This window comes from Oncorhynchus nerka, linkage group LG19 (assembly GCF_034236695.1).
Source record: "Oncorhynchus nerka isolate Pitt River linkage group LG19, Oner_Uvic_2.0, whole genome shotgun sequence".
Taxonomy (NCBI): domain Eukaryota; kingdom Metazoa; phylum Chordata; class Actinopteri; order Salmoniformes; family Salmonidae; genus Oncorhynchus; species Oncorhynchus nerka.
The window spans coordinates 26803768-26823456 of NC_088414.1; the positions used below are offsets into that span (position 1 = coordinate 26803768).

The 19689-nt window shown below is 43.3% G+C and overlaps 1 protein-coding gene across 1 annotated transcript; it reads right to left on the reverse strand.

The window, feature by feature from the left end:
* Positions 1–937: 937 nt before the first annotated feature.
* On the reverse strand, positions 938–18377 carry LOC115101277 (protein phosphatase PTC7 homolog). Its single transcript, XM_029620643.2, has 6 exons — positions 17540–18377; positions 8484–8663; positions 5233–5431; positions 4155–4278; positions 3909–4038; positions 938–3756 (listed from the first exon to the last, which is right to left on the reverse strand). The coding sequence occupies exons 1-6, from the start codon at positions 17739–17741 to the stop codon at positions 3698–3700; spliced, it is 894 nt and encodes a 297-aa protein (XP_029476503.1). The 5' UTR covers positions 17742–18377; the 3' UTR covers positions 938–3697.
* Positions 18378–19689: the final 1312 nt, after the last annotated feature.

Below are 19689 nucleotides of genomic sequence, written 5' to 3' on the forward strand. Positions count from 1 at the left end.
ATTTTGAGAAGTCTGTCTTTAGTAGTGTGCAGGAGAGAAAACCCATGAGATGGCACTGGCACAATAGGTTGGCTAGCACATGTCCATCTCGTGGTTTAAGGGCACTCCTTTCATGCTCAGCCTCCACTGGCAGCAATGTTCATTATGTGGGTGGATATGGAAATAGGTTTGGCATCTATATTCAATACATAGCCTGCAGATATGGGCCTGTTTTGGTGGTGACACACTAGTGTGTTCCAAGGTCACACAGGCTCATATGCCATATTGTCTGACACATGTGGAAAAAGAGAGTGAGTGAAAGAGAGATGAAGATAGAGATTAACTGAGAAAGAGAAGGACATGGTAGAAAATATGATTACAAAAAAGGTATGCGCAAGACAATGACAGAGGGGATAGTGGATGGTCTTTCTTGCAATTATGTGACAAAATAAGAAACAAAAATAAAATTGTGACTAATCTGGACCAGTGGCTTTGGTAGGCCGTCTTCCACGTAATGGAGATCGTCACACAATTGAGGGTCAGGTTAGCTCTTACATTATGCCAAAATCCTTTGATGAATGCTTGGGAGGTATTCCAGGATATTTGCAAGGGGTTGCCAGCATGCTAGCCCCGATGGGTTGAAAGGGGGACCAGCATTTGACCATGACAGTAAGGCAAACTCATTAAGCCCATACCAATCAAGACAGGTCTAAAATAGCTCAGCCTCATAGAGCTGACCTCACGAGTGGTGGTTAATCTGCAGGCTGGGCACTGTTTCACACTGCCAGTGAAATTTGTTACAGGCAATGCCATCACATGGAATGCTGCAATCAACAGCAGTGCACAATCTCATGACTGTCTCATATTGGTAAACACAGGGAACGTGCGCCTGTATAACAACTAGGTTTTGTGGGAAACTGGTTTTAGCATCTACTCATAAGGCATACTCACAAACATGTATTTTAGTACAAATACTAGATTCTTTATTTGAATATTTTACAACTTTGAAAACACATTTACAGAAACTAGTTCTGCATTATTACACTTAACACACATGTAGCTTTCATACTGAAACATTGCTTGCTAGAGAACAAAATAAATAAATAAATAAACTTGTCTTGACTGCAGAAGCGTCACTGAAAAACTGAGCATGGACAGAAAAAGCAGGACATAATTGAACACTGAGCAACATACAAGTGGAAACGAGACTGGCTTGCACTACCAGACAAGGCCTCTTGATAGGACGGTAAAATATCCATTTGTTAAGGCGGAATCGGTCCTCACCATTATCAATAAACAGCACTACAACCCGCCCCGCACTTCCTGGTTCAGCACATGTAACAGAAAAGTGTCCTTAAACCATAGAGAACTTCATCTCAAAATCAGATATTAAGCTAATTATTCATTAACACATAATGATCCCTCACTGTCAGAAAGAGTAAAAAAACGAGTTGTGTTGGGTTACTAAAATTGCATGTTTAAGTGTTTGAAAGACAACTTTTAAATGAAGGTGAGCAAATCAGATAGACATTTGGAGGCGAGGCAAGCAAGCTGTGTGAGACAGGGGCACATTTGCAGGTAAGCAAATTCCAATAGTACAAATAGCTTGGACAAAGACAGCTTGTCATGCAAAGACAGAATGCATAGGACAGATGAAATTCATGAAATTAAGTCTAAGGCTACCGAAAAAAATAGTTTAAAAAAATTTAAATAGTATTTACTCCACAAATGTAACAATTGATGTTCTTTTCAATTATTTGTATGCTGAAATAAGCAAGATCAATAGTGACAACATTGGTCTCCATTACACTGTTAGCCTGACTGAAGGGTTTAGATAAGAAGCTGTACCCTGGTCATGCTTGTGAAGCTATGGCTTTCCATCTTTGGTTTCTTTAAGGATTCAAAAACCTGCATTGTTGTTTGTTTCTCATACACTACCCATCACATAAATAGAGCCACACACACATGATCAAACCCGTTCTGGTCACATTGAATTTTAGGCACAACTAAAAAGACACCTGAGTGGTCTTCTGACTGTTTTGCACCAAAAATACGAGTGGCCATCGTTCTCCACAAGCAGAATGACGGTTTAACTGTCAAACTGATATGCTCTCAATTTTAAAATACATTTTATGTTACAGTATAGGTGCAGATATTTCTCCAAACCCAAATGAAAACATGAAAGAAAATAAGTTTCTCTTTGGTGCACTGGCTTCATAACATGGGCAAACATTGGCTAACAATGCAGACAGGTGTTTATTCTGCTATTATGAAGAAGAAACAAAAGCATGCTAAGAACAGAACAGGATGATCAACTTCTAGCTTTCATGAAATTGCACACACACACACACAAATACAGTATTAAACATTTAATTGACCAAATAAAAGCAGCAGGTAAATTGTTATTGGGAGACAGAACAACAACTATTTTGAGATGACACCCACCACACAAAGACTGATTCTTGTTTAATAGTAAGATGGCATGATTCTCATTTGCCATCCATGGAGCAAAAATATAGCTTCACAAAAGAATCACAGGGTAAATCCATATGTTGGATGATATTTCAACTGTCACATCAATGGCTATCAAACTAATAACATTAAGTTATAAAAATAAAACTTTGTTTAATAATTCATACCTGACCTAGTGTTTCGGTTGAAAGCATTCCTAGATGCTACCATTAGCATTGCAAGTTAACACATATCAACAACAGACATTCAAACATGAACCTATACCCACTTTTTACACACAATCATTTCATGGCCCTGACACGCTGCTACCGAGTCAAACATGATCATGGTATGAACACGTCAACATCGTGGCTCTTTCGGCCCATGGAAGGGAGGGATTGAGAGTATTTACTTCAAGGTTCAACCCTTTATAGATTGTGAATGCTTGTGTACACATCTGGCACAACAGCAAAATAACCATCCTCATCAGTGACAAAGTAAAGACACTCTCTGCCTTGTTTACATGACACACAATATTTACAAACCCATGAGGATGTGCGCACCAGGAGAACAGTTCAGACTAGCCTATAGGTGGCACTCTGGAGAGATCTCTGCTAGTGGAGCTAGTACATTATACTGGCCAGCTACCCCTTTATCCTAATTAAAGACCCTGACGCGCTGATCTACATCCTTTCTGATCACAAGTCACTGTAACCTCTCTAAACCCCGCAACAACCCAGCCCCTCTCAATTCCACAGTCTTAGAATTCATCCACACACACAGACGACTTGGAACAGATAGTCACACAGCTACAACACAGACAGACAATCAAAATGTATAGGCAACACAACCACATCTCCCCAACAACTCCAAAGCATGGCTTATTTGATTTATAACACCACTGCTTGTTTCAGGGCTACCGACCGCAACTCCCTGTAAAAGCAAACTTGCCTACACTCAGGACTGCCATTCAGTCGTAGTCTGAATGTGGGGAACCAACATGCCGTTCTGCATCACGATCAACATGAGAAAGTCCTTACAGCCTGCCTCCTCACTACAGTCCCAAAACAAAACGGAAGAATAGAGATGGAGTCCAATTCTGTGGTGAGGAGTGTGTGTTCTATTTTGTGGCTGTGAGATAGAAACGTCAGTGAAGGAATGGGGGGGCTACCCAGTCTGTCCAACAGGAAGCAATGCATTTGAGAAGGAGCCAGGTGGAAGACTGAGAGGGAAGGAAGTGAACAGTTCCAATAAACATCACACACACTTAGTCTGTGTATTCTGCCACAATGGACAGCAGCACCGTGATGTCATCAGGCTTCCCCCCTGCAGGACACAAGAGAACGTATTAAATCGGCTTTCCAGAGTTCAAAGTCAACGTTGAATGGCCCAATCTTCAAACTGACAGTGAACATAAAATAGTGGTGCTGGAGGTGTTATTAGGGACGTAAAGAACTTCCCAAGAACCTGATACGTACCTCTTACATTCAGACCATTGTCACAGGCAAACTGAGCGAAAGGGGACATGTAGTTGGGGTCATAGGCCAGTTCATGGGCTTGCTTTGCAATGCTCTGTGCGGTCTGCTGGATACTGTCATAGTTGGTACTCTGAGAAATACAAACATTAGCATTAGGACCAGAGAAATGTGTGCAGGTATTTACTAAAGTGAATGTGTAGATATAAGAGTGTGTGCCAGCAGTTATGAGGTACTGTGATGTGTTACCTTGAGCTTTTTGAGCGCTTGCAGGATCATGTAGTCGGGCATGTTGTCGAAGAGGCCATCCGAGGCAGTCAGGATGATGTCACCCAGCTGGACGTCGAAGGAGGAGCTGTCAGCGGCCTCAGGGCTGGTGAAGAAAACAAACAGGATAGGACTGTCAGTGAGGACCAGCTAGAGGGCACTAGAAAGCTGCTACCAGACAGTAATAGTGCTCCTCACAAACAGAAATAGGATCAGGAGGAAGCAGGTCAAAAGTGACTGTGCGCCAGAGGGACAGCTGATGGCTGGGTAATAAGACACTCGATTTCGCCTGGAACACAGTGGAACAGTCACTGCTCCAGCCGCACCCTCCCAGCATGCTCACTTGCTTCTAGTAAGGTTATCAGGTATATTTCGTGGGAGCTGGCAGTACCCTCTGATTCCACCAAGACTGTCGTTTTACTATAACCGTCTCAGCTGACCTGGCCGTCCTGGGACTTGGCGTCAATGAGGACAGTTTGAGTCAACAGGTTGCCTGGAAAATTCTAACTCAATGACCTGAAAATGTTATTTGACCAGATGAGACTATAACAACACTTCGTCAGTCAGATACTGTATCTCCTCCTGAAATAACAGTTTCACCCTATTAAACCCCCTCCATGCCAGAAAGAGTGAATGTGAGTCGGTGTGTGTGAGTTTGCAGAGTTGTATGAATGGGAGCATGAATAGTGACAACGTGTAAGTGTGCGTGTTAATGCAAAGTGCGGACTGCAATATAAAACATGAAAGGTCTCCTTTAAAATTGAGAAACATGGAGGAGCTCAAAAGTGCCTGTTCCGAGATTCTTGGGAGAGAGAAAAAGAACAAGCCCAGTGGAAAGGGGTATGGTGAGTAGGACTGTGACTCATGGAATTTTGGATGACTGTTATTGGTCAGCCAAATGACCCTGGTCACCGTAATAACCGTTCAAATATAACATTTTAAAAACATAAGTCAAATGTGGCTGTATTTTTGACACCCCTGGTCTAAAGACAGTTTTCTCAACAGAAATGGTCATTTGAGACCAGGTGGAGGGTCAGAGAAGTGAGGGCGGTGGACTGACCTGTCACTGAGTACCACTCCCTCTGCCCCTGGGGGAGCGATGGACAGCTGAAAAGGGGTGTTGAAGTAGTGCTGCTGTTCGTCCGAGCGGTGCACCACTTCTCCCCCTCGCACCACCAGGAAACCAGAGTCACCTAGATTACACGTGTGCAGTTGATGGCTCCGTCGGTCCAAAACCACGATACAGGCTGTGCTGCTCCCTGGGGAAGAGAGGGGAGAAGAGAGAGAGGGAATAGAAAAACATATGGTGGTTGGCCATCACTTGATATCCTTTCTCCTTGTGAGCAAGGCGTATGTGAGATCATGTTGGACCAGTCAGCCTGGCACAGAGACCAAAAACAACTGCCATGTTCCCCCTGCTTCAGCTCCTAGACTGCCCCTGACCTTGAAGGTACCGTCAAACACAGACCTTTAGCTGCTCTCCACCTATCCCAAAATAAGAAGCGGGTCACTGTTGATAGACAAACATTGTGTGACTTGGTGGATAGTGTTGGCTCTGTGCAGGTAGCCTTGCCTGTGGTGTTGGGTCTCAGTTCAAATGTGTCCTCAGTCTGTCACATGCCAGTGCCTTAAAAAAACAGGTGGACCCATGAGCAGTGTCTGTTACTGCTCCTTCCAATGACCTTTTAGGTGCTCTGTAAAGGGGTGAAATGGTCACGTGGAGGGGGATGAGGGAGTAGGGACTTGGCCAAATGTTTGTCCCAATGACTTCTGTGGAGTTGGACCTTGGTGGTTGCAGACTGAAGGACAGCACCATTTCAATTATATGATTATTACATCACTGTTATTTGGATATAATACGGCATATCACCACATTTTATTGTACACAAGATTTTTTAAAATTTTAAATCGATTATTGGTAGTGATGGGGGGAGGAATCAATAGTCACATATCACAATATCATTTTGGATGATATTATATTGATACTGACTCCAAGTATTGATTCGTAAAAAAAAATATATATACATAAAAAAAAACACATTCACCCCCTAGTCAAAAGTTTTAGAACACCTAGTAATTGAATGAGTAGGTGTGTCTAACCTTTGACTGGTACTGTATGTGTGAGAAATATATACATATATATAGTGGGGAGAACAAGTATTTGATACACTGCTGATTTTGCAGGTTTTTCTACTTACAAAGCATGTAGAGGTCTAATTTTTTATCATATGTACACTTCAACTGTGAGAGACGGAATCTAAAACAAAAATCCAGAAAATCACATTGTATGATTTTTAAGTAATTAATTAGCATTTTATTGCATGACATAAGTATGTGATACATCAGAAAAGCATAACTTAATATTTGGTACAGAAACCTTTGTTTGCAATTACAGAGATCATACGTTTCCTGTAGTTCTTGACCAGGTTTGCACACACTGCAGCAGGGATTTTGGCCCACTCCTCCATACAGACCTTCTCCAGAGCCTTCAGGTTTCGAGGCTGTCGCTAGGCAATACAGACTTTCAGCTCCCTCCAAAGATTTTCTATTGGGTTCAGGTCTGGAGACTGGCTAGGCCAATCCAGGACCTTGAGATGCTTCTTGCGGAGCCACTCCTTAGTTGCCCTGGCTGTGTGTTTCAGGTCGTTGTCATGCTGGAAGACCCAGCCACGACCCATCTTCAATGCTCTTACTGAAGGAAGGAGGTTGTTGACCAAGATCTCGCGATATTGGGCCCCATCCACCCTTCCCTCAATATGGTGCAGTCGTCCTGTCCCCTTTGCAGAAAAGCATCCCCAAAGAATGATGTTTCCACCTCCATGCTTCACAGTTGGGATGGTGTTCTTGGGGTTGTACTCATCCTTCTTCTTCCTCCAAACACGGCGAGTGGAGTTTAGACCAAAAAGCTCTATTTTTGTCTCATCAGACCACATGACCTTCTCCCATTCCTCCTCTGGATCATCTAGATGGTCATTGGCAAACTTCAGACGGGCCTGGACATGCGCTGGATTGAGCAGGGGGGCCTTGCGTGCGCTGCAGGATTTTAATCCATGGCGGCATAGTGTGTTTCTAATGGTTTTCTTTGAGACTGTGGTCCCAGCTCTCTTCAGGTCATTGACCAGGTCCTACCGTGTAGTTCTGGGCTGATCCCTCACCTTCCTCATGATCATTGATGCCCCATGAGGTGAGATCTTGCATAGAGCCCCAGACCAAGGGTGATTGACCGTCATCTTGAACTTCTTTCATTTTCTAATAATTGTGCCAACAGTTGTTGCCTTCTCACCAAGCTGCTTGCCTATTGTCCTGTAGCCCACCCCAGCCTTGTGCAGGTCTACAATTTAACCCTGATGTCCTTACACAGCTCTCTGGTCTTGGCCATTGTGGAGAGGTTGGAGTCTGTTTGATTGAGTGTGTGGACAGGTGTCTTTTATACAGGTAACGAGTTCAAACAGGTGCAGTTAATACAGGTAATGAGTGGAGAACAGGAGGGCTTCTTAAAAAGAAAAACAAACAAATCTGTGAGAGCCAGAATTCTTACTGGTTGGTAGGTGATCAAATACTTATTTCATGCAATAAAATGCAAATTAATGACTTAAAAATCATAAAATGTGATTTTCTGGATTTTTGTTTTAGATTCCGTCTCTCACAGTTGAAGTGTACCTATGATAAAAATTAGACCTCTACATGCCTTGTAAGTAGGAAAACCTGCAACATCGGCAGTGTATCAAATACTTGTTCTCCCCACTGTGTGTGTGTGTGTGTGTGTAAAATAAAAACATATGCCTTTTGCTAGCTAGCATTAACTAGAGCTAATTGGCTGTACCTGTGCCAAAACTTCTCATCCTATAGCTTATTCTCAATCTTTTTAAAATTATGAGCCAACATGTTGTTTTCAGCACCTATGTCCATGACTGATCAAAACTAATTTTCTCATGTGCTCTCGTCTCTCTGCCGCAGACATATAGGTAACAATATATGTTTGGAACAACAAACCGCTATATAAAAACAAATGTAGAAAAAAAAGCAGTACATATAGAATGGTAAGAATGGCAGCACATCATCACTAAAGTATTGTGATAATACCGTGTTGTAAGATCCCTGGAAATTCCCAGCCCTAATGCTTAGGAGGGAAGGCATTTCAGCTTTGTATCATTATATTTTTGGATGGATTGATGGAGTGCAGCTGAGAGGGCAGGGATACCCACAGGCAACAGATAAACAATCATGCAGCAGATACTGTATGACCCCCCCATGCATTATTGTGTGTGTTTGTGTGTGTGTGTCAGTGAGTGAGAGCGTGTGTTTGCTCACCTAGCAGGGGTACTTTGTTCTGTAGGAGCTCGTAGTAGCCTGACGTGAGGATCCCCACAGGGCTGCTGGGGGTGAAACGGCCCTCCTTCACCAGCCGCTCACACGTCCTCATCAGGGTGGCAGAGAACTGGGACGGGTCCACCCCGTAGTCCCTCCATCCACCTACACCATCTGCCACACCTGAGAACACAGAACAAGAGAAAAGTGTATAAGGATCAGAACAGTGAATGATTATCGTTGTCATATACTACCGTCAACGTTGCCAACCCCGCGCAAAGGGTTTGGAGGGCAAACCCCGCGCAAAGGGGTTGTAGGGCAAACCCCGCGCAAAGGGGTTGTAGGGCAAACCCCGCGCAAAGGGGTTGTAGGGCAAACCCCGCGCAAAGGAGTTGTAGGGCAAACCCCGCACAAAGGGGTTGTAGGGCAAACCCCACCTTCACGCTCTCTTTCACACACCCTGGCTGTCTGGCTGGGCATTGCGGTTTGTCATTGTAAATTGCAGCTTTTCGCAGTTCCGTCGCATGGCGACAAGAGACAAAAGAGATCTCTGGTTACAACTGACCAGCCAAACTACTCATCAACTCACATCACTGTCTGTGTGTGAACCCTTTGGACTACAGCAAGAAAGATAAATAAGCATCAAACACCAAGTAATAGTACAAAACAAGCCATGAGCTGCTCATTGCAGATTATCCAAAAAGGTACACGAGCGACACAAAATTAACAAATCAAATGGACCTGCAGTTGTTAACTCACTGACAAAGGAGGAGCGTATGAGTTCAGAGTGAGAGATGGACGTGAAATCAGGGGCCCCTGCCTTGATTTACAGCTGTGTGACCCCCTTGATAATATGCAGGCAATTCCACAGTAACAGAATGATGCAGATTTTGCACTTTAAAATGTATGCCAAACAAAAACCAATGATTCAGTAGTTAAAAAAGGTCTAATGCAGCTGTTTTTTTTATTTCAATATGAAATCATTTCTGGGTAACAAGTACTGTACTAGGATTTCAATTCAAATGGTTAAAAAAAAAAAAAAAAAAAAAGCTTCTTGGCCAAGAGCATTTTCTAATGCAACATTTTGGTAGAGGAAAACTGGGAAAGGAAAACTTAAAACTAGCTGTTATTGGCAGAGGTTACAAACTTTCTTATTGGTCTATTAACTATTTTAAATCGCCTGGTGATGTCACCAGACACGTCAAAAATTCCATCCCACCAAAATAGGCTGAAATCAATGTACAATTACACAGTATTATTCCAACCTCAGCGTGGAAATATGTATAAAACACAGGAAGAATAAGTTTTTGATTGCGCTGGGCCCTCGTAGAGAATGTAGATTTCTACCCATTAGCCATTGCAAAAGCAGCAGCTACTCTTCCTGGTGTCCACACAAAACATCAGACAAGAACAGAACTACATACATTTATTAAAAAAAGGCACACATAGCCTATATGTCAATGCATACACACAAACCATCTAGGTCAAATAGGAGAGAGGCATTTTGCCACGGTGTTGCTTTATCTGTTTTTTTAAAACCAGGTTTGCTGTTTATTTGAGCAATTATAAGATGGAAGGAAGTTCCATCTATATACTACTGTTCGTTCTCTTGAATTTCTTCTGGATTTGGGGAATATGAAAAGACCCCTGGTGGCATGTCTGGTGGGATAAGTATGTGTGTCAGAGCTGTGTGTAAGTTTACTATGCAAACAATTTGGGATTTTCAACACATGAAGTGATGCAGTTAGTCTCTCCTCGACTCTTAGCCAAGAGTGACTAGCATGCATAGTATTAATATTAGCCCTCTGATTACAATTAAGAGCAAAACGTGCTACTCTGTTCTGGGCCAGCTGCAGCTTAACTAGGTTTTTCCTTGCAGCACTGGACCACATGACTGGAGAATAATCAAGAATAGACAAAACTAGAGCCTGCAGATCTTGCTTTTCGGAGTGTGATGTCAAAAAAGCAGAGCATCTCTTTATTACGGCTAGACCTCTCCCCATCTTTGCAACCACTGAATCTATACGTTTTAGAGGTCGACCGATTCTGATTTTTCAACGCCGATACCGATTGGCCCGCCCGTTCCCCAGACCTGAATCCAATTGAGCACATCTGGGACATCATGTCTCGCACCACAGACTGTCCAGGAGTTGGCTTTAGTCCAGGTCTGGGAGGAGATCCCTCAGGAGACCATCTGCCACCTCATCAGAAGCATACCCAGGCGTTGTAGGGAGGTCATACAGGCACGTGGCCACACACACTACTGAGCCTCATTTTGACATGTTTTAAGGACATTACATCAAGTTGGATCAGCCTGTAGTGTGGTTTTCCACTTTAATTTTGAGTGTGACTCCAAATCCAGACCTCCATGGGTTGATAAATTTGATTTCCATTGATAATTTGTGTGTGATATTGTTGTCAGCACATTCAACTAGGTAAAGAAAGAAGTATTTAATAAGAATATTTCATTCATTCAGATCTAGGATGTGTTATTTTAGTGTTCCCTTTTTTTTGTGGAGCAGTGTATAATTGATCTTGGCTTCATAATAAATGTTATTATTATTTTTGTTGAGTTGTCATACTTACTGCAAATTGAGAAATTAAGCCAGTCAGATGTACAGCCAGACTTATTAGCTACTCCTTTTGCCCAATCTCTTTCAACCATTCAGTTTTTCAATTCCTCATCAATCCATGGAGCCTTAACAGTTCTAACAGTCAGTTTCTTAACAGGTGCATGTTTATAAATAATTCATAAATTCATCAAGTGCAGCGCCTGGATGCGCCTCATTAATCACATCAGACCAACAAATATTTTTAAACATCATCCACGTAAGTCACAGCAAAATGTTTTGTATCATCTCTTACACACTATTTTAGGCCCAGCTGTTAGAACTTTGGCTTTCCTGGATATTGCCACTATATTGTGATCACTGCATCCAATGGGTTCGGATACAGCTTTTGAACAAAGTTCTACAGCATTAGTAAAGATGTTCCTGTAGTGTTTGAAAACACCCTGGTAGGTTGATTAATAACCTGAACCAGATTACAGGCACTGGTTACAGTAAGAAGCTTCCTCTTGAGCGGACAGCTTGATGAAAACCAGTCAATATTCAGGTCCCCAAGAAACTAGACCTCACTGTTACAAATTCCATCAATAGTTTCACAAATTCTTGCAAAAAAACAAAAAAACAGCCATTTTTCAGGACCCTGTCATTCAAAGATATTTGTATTTTTATGAATTAACTCCATTGTAAAGAGTTTAAACACCGTTTCCCATGCTTGTTCAATGAACCGTAAACAATTAATGAGCATGCACCTGTGGAACGGTCGTTAAGACACCAACAGCTTACAGACGGCAGGCAATTAAGGTCACAGCTATGAAAACTTAGGACACTAAAGAGGCCTTTCTACTGACTCTGAAAAACACCAAATGAAAGATGCCCAGGGTACCTGCTCATCTACGTGAACGTGCCTTAGGCATGCTGCAAGGAGGCATGAGGACTGCAGATGTGGCAAGGGCAATAAATTACAATGTCCGTACTGTGAGGCCCAGCTGTTGGAACTAAGACAGCACTACACAGAGACAGGACGGAGAGCTGATCATCCTCGCAGTGGCAGACCATGTGTAACACCACCTGCACAGGATCGGTACATCCGAACATCACACCTGCGGGACGAGTGCAGGATGGCAACAATAACTGCCCGAGTTACACCAGGAACGCACAATCCCTCCATCAGTGCTCAGACTGTCCGCAAAAGGCTGAGAGAGGCTGGACTGAGGGCTTGTAGGCCTGTTGTAAGGCAGGTCCTCACCAGACATCACCAGCAACAATGGTGCCTATGGGCACAAACCCACTGTCGCTAGACCAGATATTACTGGCATAAAGTGCCCTTCAATGACGAGTCGTGGTTGTGTCTCATCAGGGGTGATGGTCGGATTCGCGTTTATCGCCACTGGAATGAGCCTAACAACGAGGCCTGTACTCTGGAGCAGGATCGATTTGGAGGTGGAGGGTCCGCCATGGTCTGGGGCGGTGTGTCACAGCATCATCGGACTGAGCTTGTCGTCATTGTCGTCACAATCTAAACTCTGTGTGTTACAGGGAACACATCCTCCTCCCTCATGTGGTACCCTTCCTGCAGGCTCATCCTGACATGCCCCTCTAGCTTGACAACACCACCAGCCATACTGCTCGTTCTGTGTGTGATTTCCTGCAAGACAGGAATGTCAGTGTTCTGCCATGGTCAGCAAAAGAATCCAGATCTCGATCCCATTGAGCACATTTGGAACCTGTTGGATCGGAGGGTGAGGGCTAGTGCCATTCCCCCCCAGAAATGTCCGGGAACTTGCAGGTGCCTTGGTGGAAGAGTCAGGTAACATCTCATAGCAAGAACTGGCAAATCTGGTGCAGTCCATGAGGGGATGCGCTGTAGTACTTAATGCAGCTAGTGCCCACACCAAATACTGACTGTTACTTTTGACCCCCACTCTTTGTTCAGGGACATATCATTCCATTTCTGCTAGTCACATGTCTGTGGAACTTGTTCAGTTTGTCTCAGTTGTTGAATCTTATGTTCATACAAATATTTACACATGTTAAGTCTGCTGAAAATAAATGCAGTTGACAGTGAGAGGACGTTTCTTTTTTGGCCGAGTTTATTATTTAGATATGGACAGTTAGCACTTGGTGGCCTATAGCAACACCCCAAAAGAAAAGGCTTTAGATGGCCCAAGTGAACCTGCAACCACAACACTTCAATAACACTAGACATAAGATCTTCTCTAAGCATTACAGGGATATGGCTCTGAATATATACAGCAGCCCAATACGCATGTCTCTTCAAAAATGTTATATCCTTGTATTGCTACTGCTGTATCATCAAATGAATGATCTAAGTGAGTCGCAGAAATGGCTAATATATGAATGTTATCACGTAATTCATTCATTCACCTTATTTCTAAGGCTACATATATTAATATGGGCTATTTTCAGCACTTTCCTGGGTAGCTTATCAGAGGTAGACATAATATTGAAAAGAGCAGAGAAATCGAGAAGAAAAAAAACTACATTCAGCAGTCCATTAATCAATTGGTGTGTGTGTGTGCGGGGTTGAGGCTATGAGACCACAGGCTTGGCTCTCTCATCCCTTCCAGGCTTCTGGGAGGGAGGGTGGACAATGAGCCTGTCGTAGCGGATGTACACAATGTCCTCATGCGCTCTGGCAGCTTTCATGGCTGGGATCAGTTCTTTCCTCTTCTGGCGCACAGCTTCAGGATTGTCCTCGTTGAGGAAGATATACGGTTCCTCTCAAGTTCTTGGCTCTTTCCAGAACAGCTACCTTGTCCTTGAATCTCAGGAACTTAACCACTATCAGGCTGGGCCTATCACCTGGGCCGGTGGGGGGGGGGTTTTCCAGTCCGGTGGGCGCGCTCCCCCTCAATCTTCCTGTGGTCAATCTTCAATTTCTCAGAGATCATTTCCCTTACTTTGTCCTTCCGTCCACAACCATGTTGTTTCTCCTTGATTGTCCCTCAAAATAGTCTGATGTGTGTCATTGTTACCATAGATTCACACACAGAACTGATGTCCTCTCTCAATGACTTACAGATTGCTGTCATCTTGCCATTCTCCTGTTTCAACTTGTTGAGCTGACCCTGGGAGAACTGTTCTTCAGGTCCTGGACCTCTCTGGTCAGGTCGTCCATTCTTTTATTAGTAGAATCCACGAGTATTTGAACAAAACACCGAATTATCTTCTTGTTGTTGTAACAACTGCTTATAGGTCTCTTTTTTTTTTACCCCCTTTTCTTCCCAATTTTGTGGTATCAAATTGTTAGTAATTACTATCTTGTCTCATCGCTACAACTCCCGTACGGGCTCAGGAGAGGCGAAGGTCGAAAGCCATGCGTCCGCCGAAACACAACCCAACCAAGCCGCACTGCTTCTTAACACAGCGCGCATCCAACCCGGAAGCCTGCCGCACCAATGTGTCGGAGGAAACACCGTTCACCTGGCTACCTTAGCTAGCGCACACTTAACTAGGCAAGTCAGTTAAGAACAAATTCTTATTTACAATGACAGCCTATCGGGGACAGTGGGTTCCAAGCTACCTTGTTCAGGGGCAGAACGACAGGTTTTTACCTTGTCAGCTCGAAGATTCAATCCAGCAACCCTTTGGTTACAGGCCCAACGCTCTAACCACTAGGCTACACTCCGCCCCATAGTACAGGCCCAAAGCTACTCTCGCCATGGCAAAAAAGGCATTTCCAAGAGATTAAAAACTTCATTGACATTAAAACTACACTGGGTATAGGGAGGCCTGTCTATAATGCTTAGCAGAGGCCAGGATAGAATCCTTCTCGCCAACAGATTGTGTTAGCCAAACAGAAGCAAGATAGCACCCAGGTGGGACACAGTATACATAAGCCCAGAGCCAGCAGTCTCTGTGGGTGTTTGATCCTGTCTCCATAACCAGTTAATTAGCCACAGAGGAAAGCAGCTCAGCCTCAGCCCCTGACCCGATGTGGTCCATCATGAGAAATCAGTAGACAATGTGAGCACCACTGTATTTCCCTAAAGCATGAGCAGACTAAAGCTATCCATGTAAAAACTACCGACCGTGTTATCACTAGACACAATGAGCATACTGAAGGGCTCTGCTGCAGTAATGTTTCAGGTCCAAGGTTCCAGCTGGTAGAGAAAGTCAGTAGGCTACACTCGACATCAACCATTTAATTTTAGTTCGGCACGACTTGTTGCAATGACTCATCCTGCGCTTCTACCACAGTCAAATAAGGCAAGTTTTTTGAAAGGCATCTCATTCACTGCCTTAACATGATGCAGAGTTAGACCTACATCCTATCAAGAAAACAAGGCAACATAAACCAAGCTAAAATTATGAACTAGCCTAACACTAACTATATTCAATGAGGTACAACACAGTGTTACAGATAGAAAAGTATTCCATAAAACTGCCAGTTATTTGTTACACATGATAGGATGTTGTGTAATTCTGCACATTCTGAACAGGGCAGTTGATGAAACGTATTTCGGTGGTCTTTTTCTCCAATTACTGTTCAAACAAGCTTTTCGGGATGTTAAAAGCAGGGTTAGCTAGCTTTGGCTGATAATCGTGACGTACATTCCATGCAACAATATCTGTTCTTGCTAACATTTTACATTTAGTTTGTTGATTAAGACGACATGGAAGTAAGAAAAAAATAATGGCAACCAAGCATATCCAAAAGGTTTATAGAATGATTAGAAGGCCCCCCCGAGTGGCGCAGCAGTCTTAGGCACTGTATCGCAGTACTTGAAGCGTCACTACAGACCCAGGTTCGTTCCCAAGCTGTTTCACACCCGGCTGTGAACTGGAGCCCCATAGGGCAGCGAACAAATGGCCTAGTGTCGTCCTAGTTAGGGGAGTGTTTGGCCGGGGGGGCTTTACTTGGCTCATCACGCTCTAGGTTCATCAGTTGAACTAAGTTTTCTCCGACACATTGGTGCAGCTAGCTTCTGGGTTAAGCGGGTGGGTGTCAAGAAGCGCGATTTGGCGGGCCATGTTTCTGAGGACACATGACTCTACCTTCCCCTCTCCCAAACCCACTGGGGAGTTTCAGCGATGAGACAAGACCGTAATGGAATCGCAATTAGATATCAAAATTGGGAAGTATTTTATTTTTACAATGAGTAAAAAAATAACCTGACAACAGCTGTATTGTGAGTAAAGTAAGCAATTTTACAACAGGAGTAAAGGCAGTACCCTACTCGGGGGCGTGGTCACATTAAGCCCTGCCTTCTTTGTGTATCTATGTGGTGGATTGATAAATCCCACCGGGGAGCCCGTGTAGGCATGTTTGGCAATTGAAATTCAAACACTTATTTTACAGAAAAGAGATGCATGTTTCTGGATGATGTACCATGCAGCCTTGTTGACAAAATCACACAGCCACATAAATTATTGCTAGATTTGAGAATGGCCCTCCTCCCTCTCACCCATTGTCTTAACGGGCCATAGTCGAGTGCTCTCTGGCTTAGCATAATCGAATCCGCCCTATGTGATATCGGTCCGTATAAACCGGATGCAACCCGGATATAGAAGGTCCATGAATCGGCGTATGCGAACGTGAGTAGATTACCTTGAAAACAACGGGCGGACATCTTGGACGTATTCTCCAGGTCTTATTATATCTGTGGTGCAAACCTGCTTTAGGCACCGTTCTGAATGTGTGACATCTGGTAAATAAGAACTTGATAATGATATGGGCGGATATTTTCTATGAACTGGTAAAACGACAATGCACTTCCCCCTCATGAGTCTGTAAAACGTGAATTGGTCCTGGAAACATGGCTGCCTCCATGTTCAACCATTCTGACCTTTAGAAAACACCGGACAGTGAGTTCCCCTAAGCGTGTGTGAAATGTGTGCAAAATCCACAACAAAGTCGGCTAATGCTAATGAATGAAACGATATGCTGTCACAACAGAATTATACATTTTGTTTAACTCCAACGAACCCCATTGTTCTTAGCATCGAATGGCGGAACAATTCATAAGCTAACAATTTATAGCCACAATCAACGTGCGACTTCCACATTTGTCACGCTATGAAATACCTGTTCACACTTTCGCCACTAGTAGCGCTGGTAAGAGGGCTTGTCCATACGTCTAGGTGAAAGGTCTTTACAATTACTCTTCAACAAAGTATACATTTGTTGTAAACCCAGGCACAATGTTTCTCGGTGGCTTATAGGCCTACAGACCACAGCTGTAGTCTACCGTAGTAGGCAAACATCGGAAAACACCGTGACAACTTAAGACGAGGTTAAATCAGGTAAGGGGTAACCGTAGGGAATATCCCCTTGTCTTTGTGACATGGGTAGGCGACACGTGCTAGGCTACTCATTGAAGGTTAAATGTGGGAAATGCTATAGGCCTATTATACCCCAAAATACCTTGCACATTTCACGGTGGCTTTTGTTTTCTTATAATGAACGACTAGACTATTTTAACGATGTCTTTACCGAACAGATAATTGGAATATTAAAGTGAGACTTACCCAATACATCGGCGGACCTATGCCGGGCAATGAAACAAGCGTCATCCCCGTAGCACATCCCTTTCTTCAATATCCCCTTACGAAAGTCTTTCCCAAACCCACAACTAGCTGTGACCAGGCTGTAGTCCCGACCATCAGTTTGAGAGAGTCCACCAAGGACAGCCCTCGCAACCAGTCTTCCATAGGAGAGTACGGATAACATTCCTCAAAAGCGAGCGCTCGTCTCTACCTGCCGAGCCCTTCACTCTCCACTCCTCTCGGCCTAGCCTACTTCGAGACTATTCGACTTCCACCATTCGTTTTGGATACTTCTACCACTGAATAGGCTAAAACGCGAGTCAGTGAGGTAACACAACCGTGGAAAAGGGTCCTGGACTATGTCAAATTCTTTTAAATTGTGAAATTGCTCTGGTTCTTCAGGTTTTGGTAGATTTCATTGATCTTCCGGTGTGTACAATCCTTGCCGACATGTTTCCAGTCACACACAAATGCACGCCGACAGGGCAAACCGGGTCCTCCAGTCTTGGGATTCGTTGGCTCGACGTCAAAGCTGCGCACGCAAAATGCAGGCTCTCCTACGCTTCATCAAAGATGACCTATTATAATTGACAAGATGGTCGACTAACCGCTCTAACAATGGATATTACATGTCTGCAAAGGCGAGATCAGGAGGGAACGGTCTAGTTAATTATATTTTATAGAAACATACCAATACAATTTGTAACAACCTAATCATTATTCAGCTTCGATCAAATATGTCTTATCTATCAAATGGCAATTCCCTTTTATATTGATCAAATGTAACACTCTCCTATTGCCCCCATTAAAAAACAACAACACCTTACTTGGTCTGCTTATCCTGCGCAGACAGATTTTGGGCGGAGTCGACCCTGTCACTTCTTCTTCGATGAGGTTTAACGGAGGTTGGCATCCAATATATGTTGCATTACCGCCACCTACTATACTGGAGTACAACTCCCTTATACTTTGCTTGAAAAAAATAAAGAAACAAATCCCTTCTGTCTAACACTACACACACACACACACAAAAAAGAACACCACCCTACTTCACTATTTAAATCTATTTAGTCCTACCTCAGGCCAACAACCTGAAAGGATGGGACATCACCACCCTGTAACTCTTCTGATGTCAAGTCTCGCATACCCAAATACCTCTGCAGCTGCCACCACAATTAATCTTGATCTCTCTTTTGACGAACATATTTAGACTTAAAAAAATATATATATACTGTGTTATTGACTGTATGTTTGTTTATTCCATATGTAACTCCGTGTTGTTGTATGTGTCGAACTGCTTTGCTTTATCTTGTCCAGGTGGCAGTTGGAAATGAGAACTGGTTCTCAACTAGCTTACTTGGTTAAATAAAGGTGAAATAAAAATAAATAAAATATCGAGACTGTTTCAAGGATAGCTTTTTTCCATCTACATAAACATTGCAAAAAATCAGAAACTTTCTGTCCAAAAATGATGCAGAAAATGTAATCCATGCTTTTGTCACTACTTTTGATTACTGCAATGCTCTACTTTCCGGCTACTCGGATAAAGCAATAAATAAACTTCAGTTGGTGCTTAACATGGTTTCTAGAATCTTGACTAGAACCAAAAAATTTGATCATATTACTCCAGTGCTAGCCTCTCTACACTGGCTTCCTGTTAAGGCAAGGGCTGATTTCAAGGTTTTACTGCTAACCTACAAAGTATTACATGGGCTTGCTCCTACCTATCTTTACAATTTGGTCCTGCCGTACATACCTCAGTCGTGGCCAAAAGTTTTGAGAATGGCACAAATATTAAGTTTCACAAAGTCTGCTGCCTCAATTTGTATGATGGCAATTTGCATATACTCCAACATGTTAGATTAATTGCAAAGTCCCTCTTTGCCAGGCAAATGAACTGAATCCCCTAAAAACATTCCACTGCATTTCAGCCCTGCCACAAAAGGACCAGTGACATCATGTCAGTGATTCTCTCGTTAACACAGGTGTGAGTGTTGACGAGGACAAGGCTAGAGATCACTCTGTCATGCTGATTGAGTTCGAATAACAGACTGAAAGCATCAAAAGGAGGCTGGTGCTTGGAATCATTGTTCTTCCTCTGTCAAACATGGTTACCTGCAAGGAAACACGTG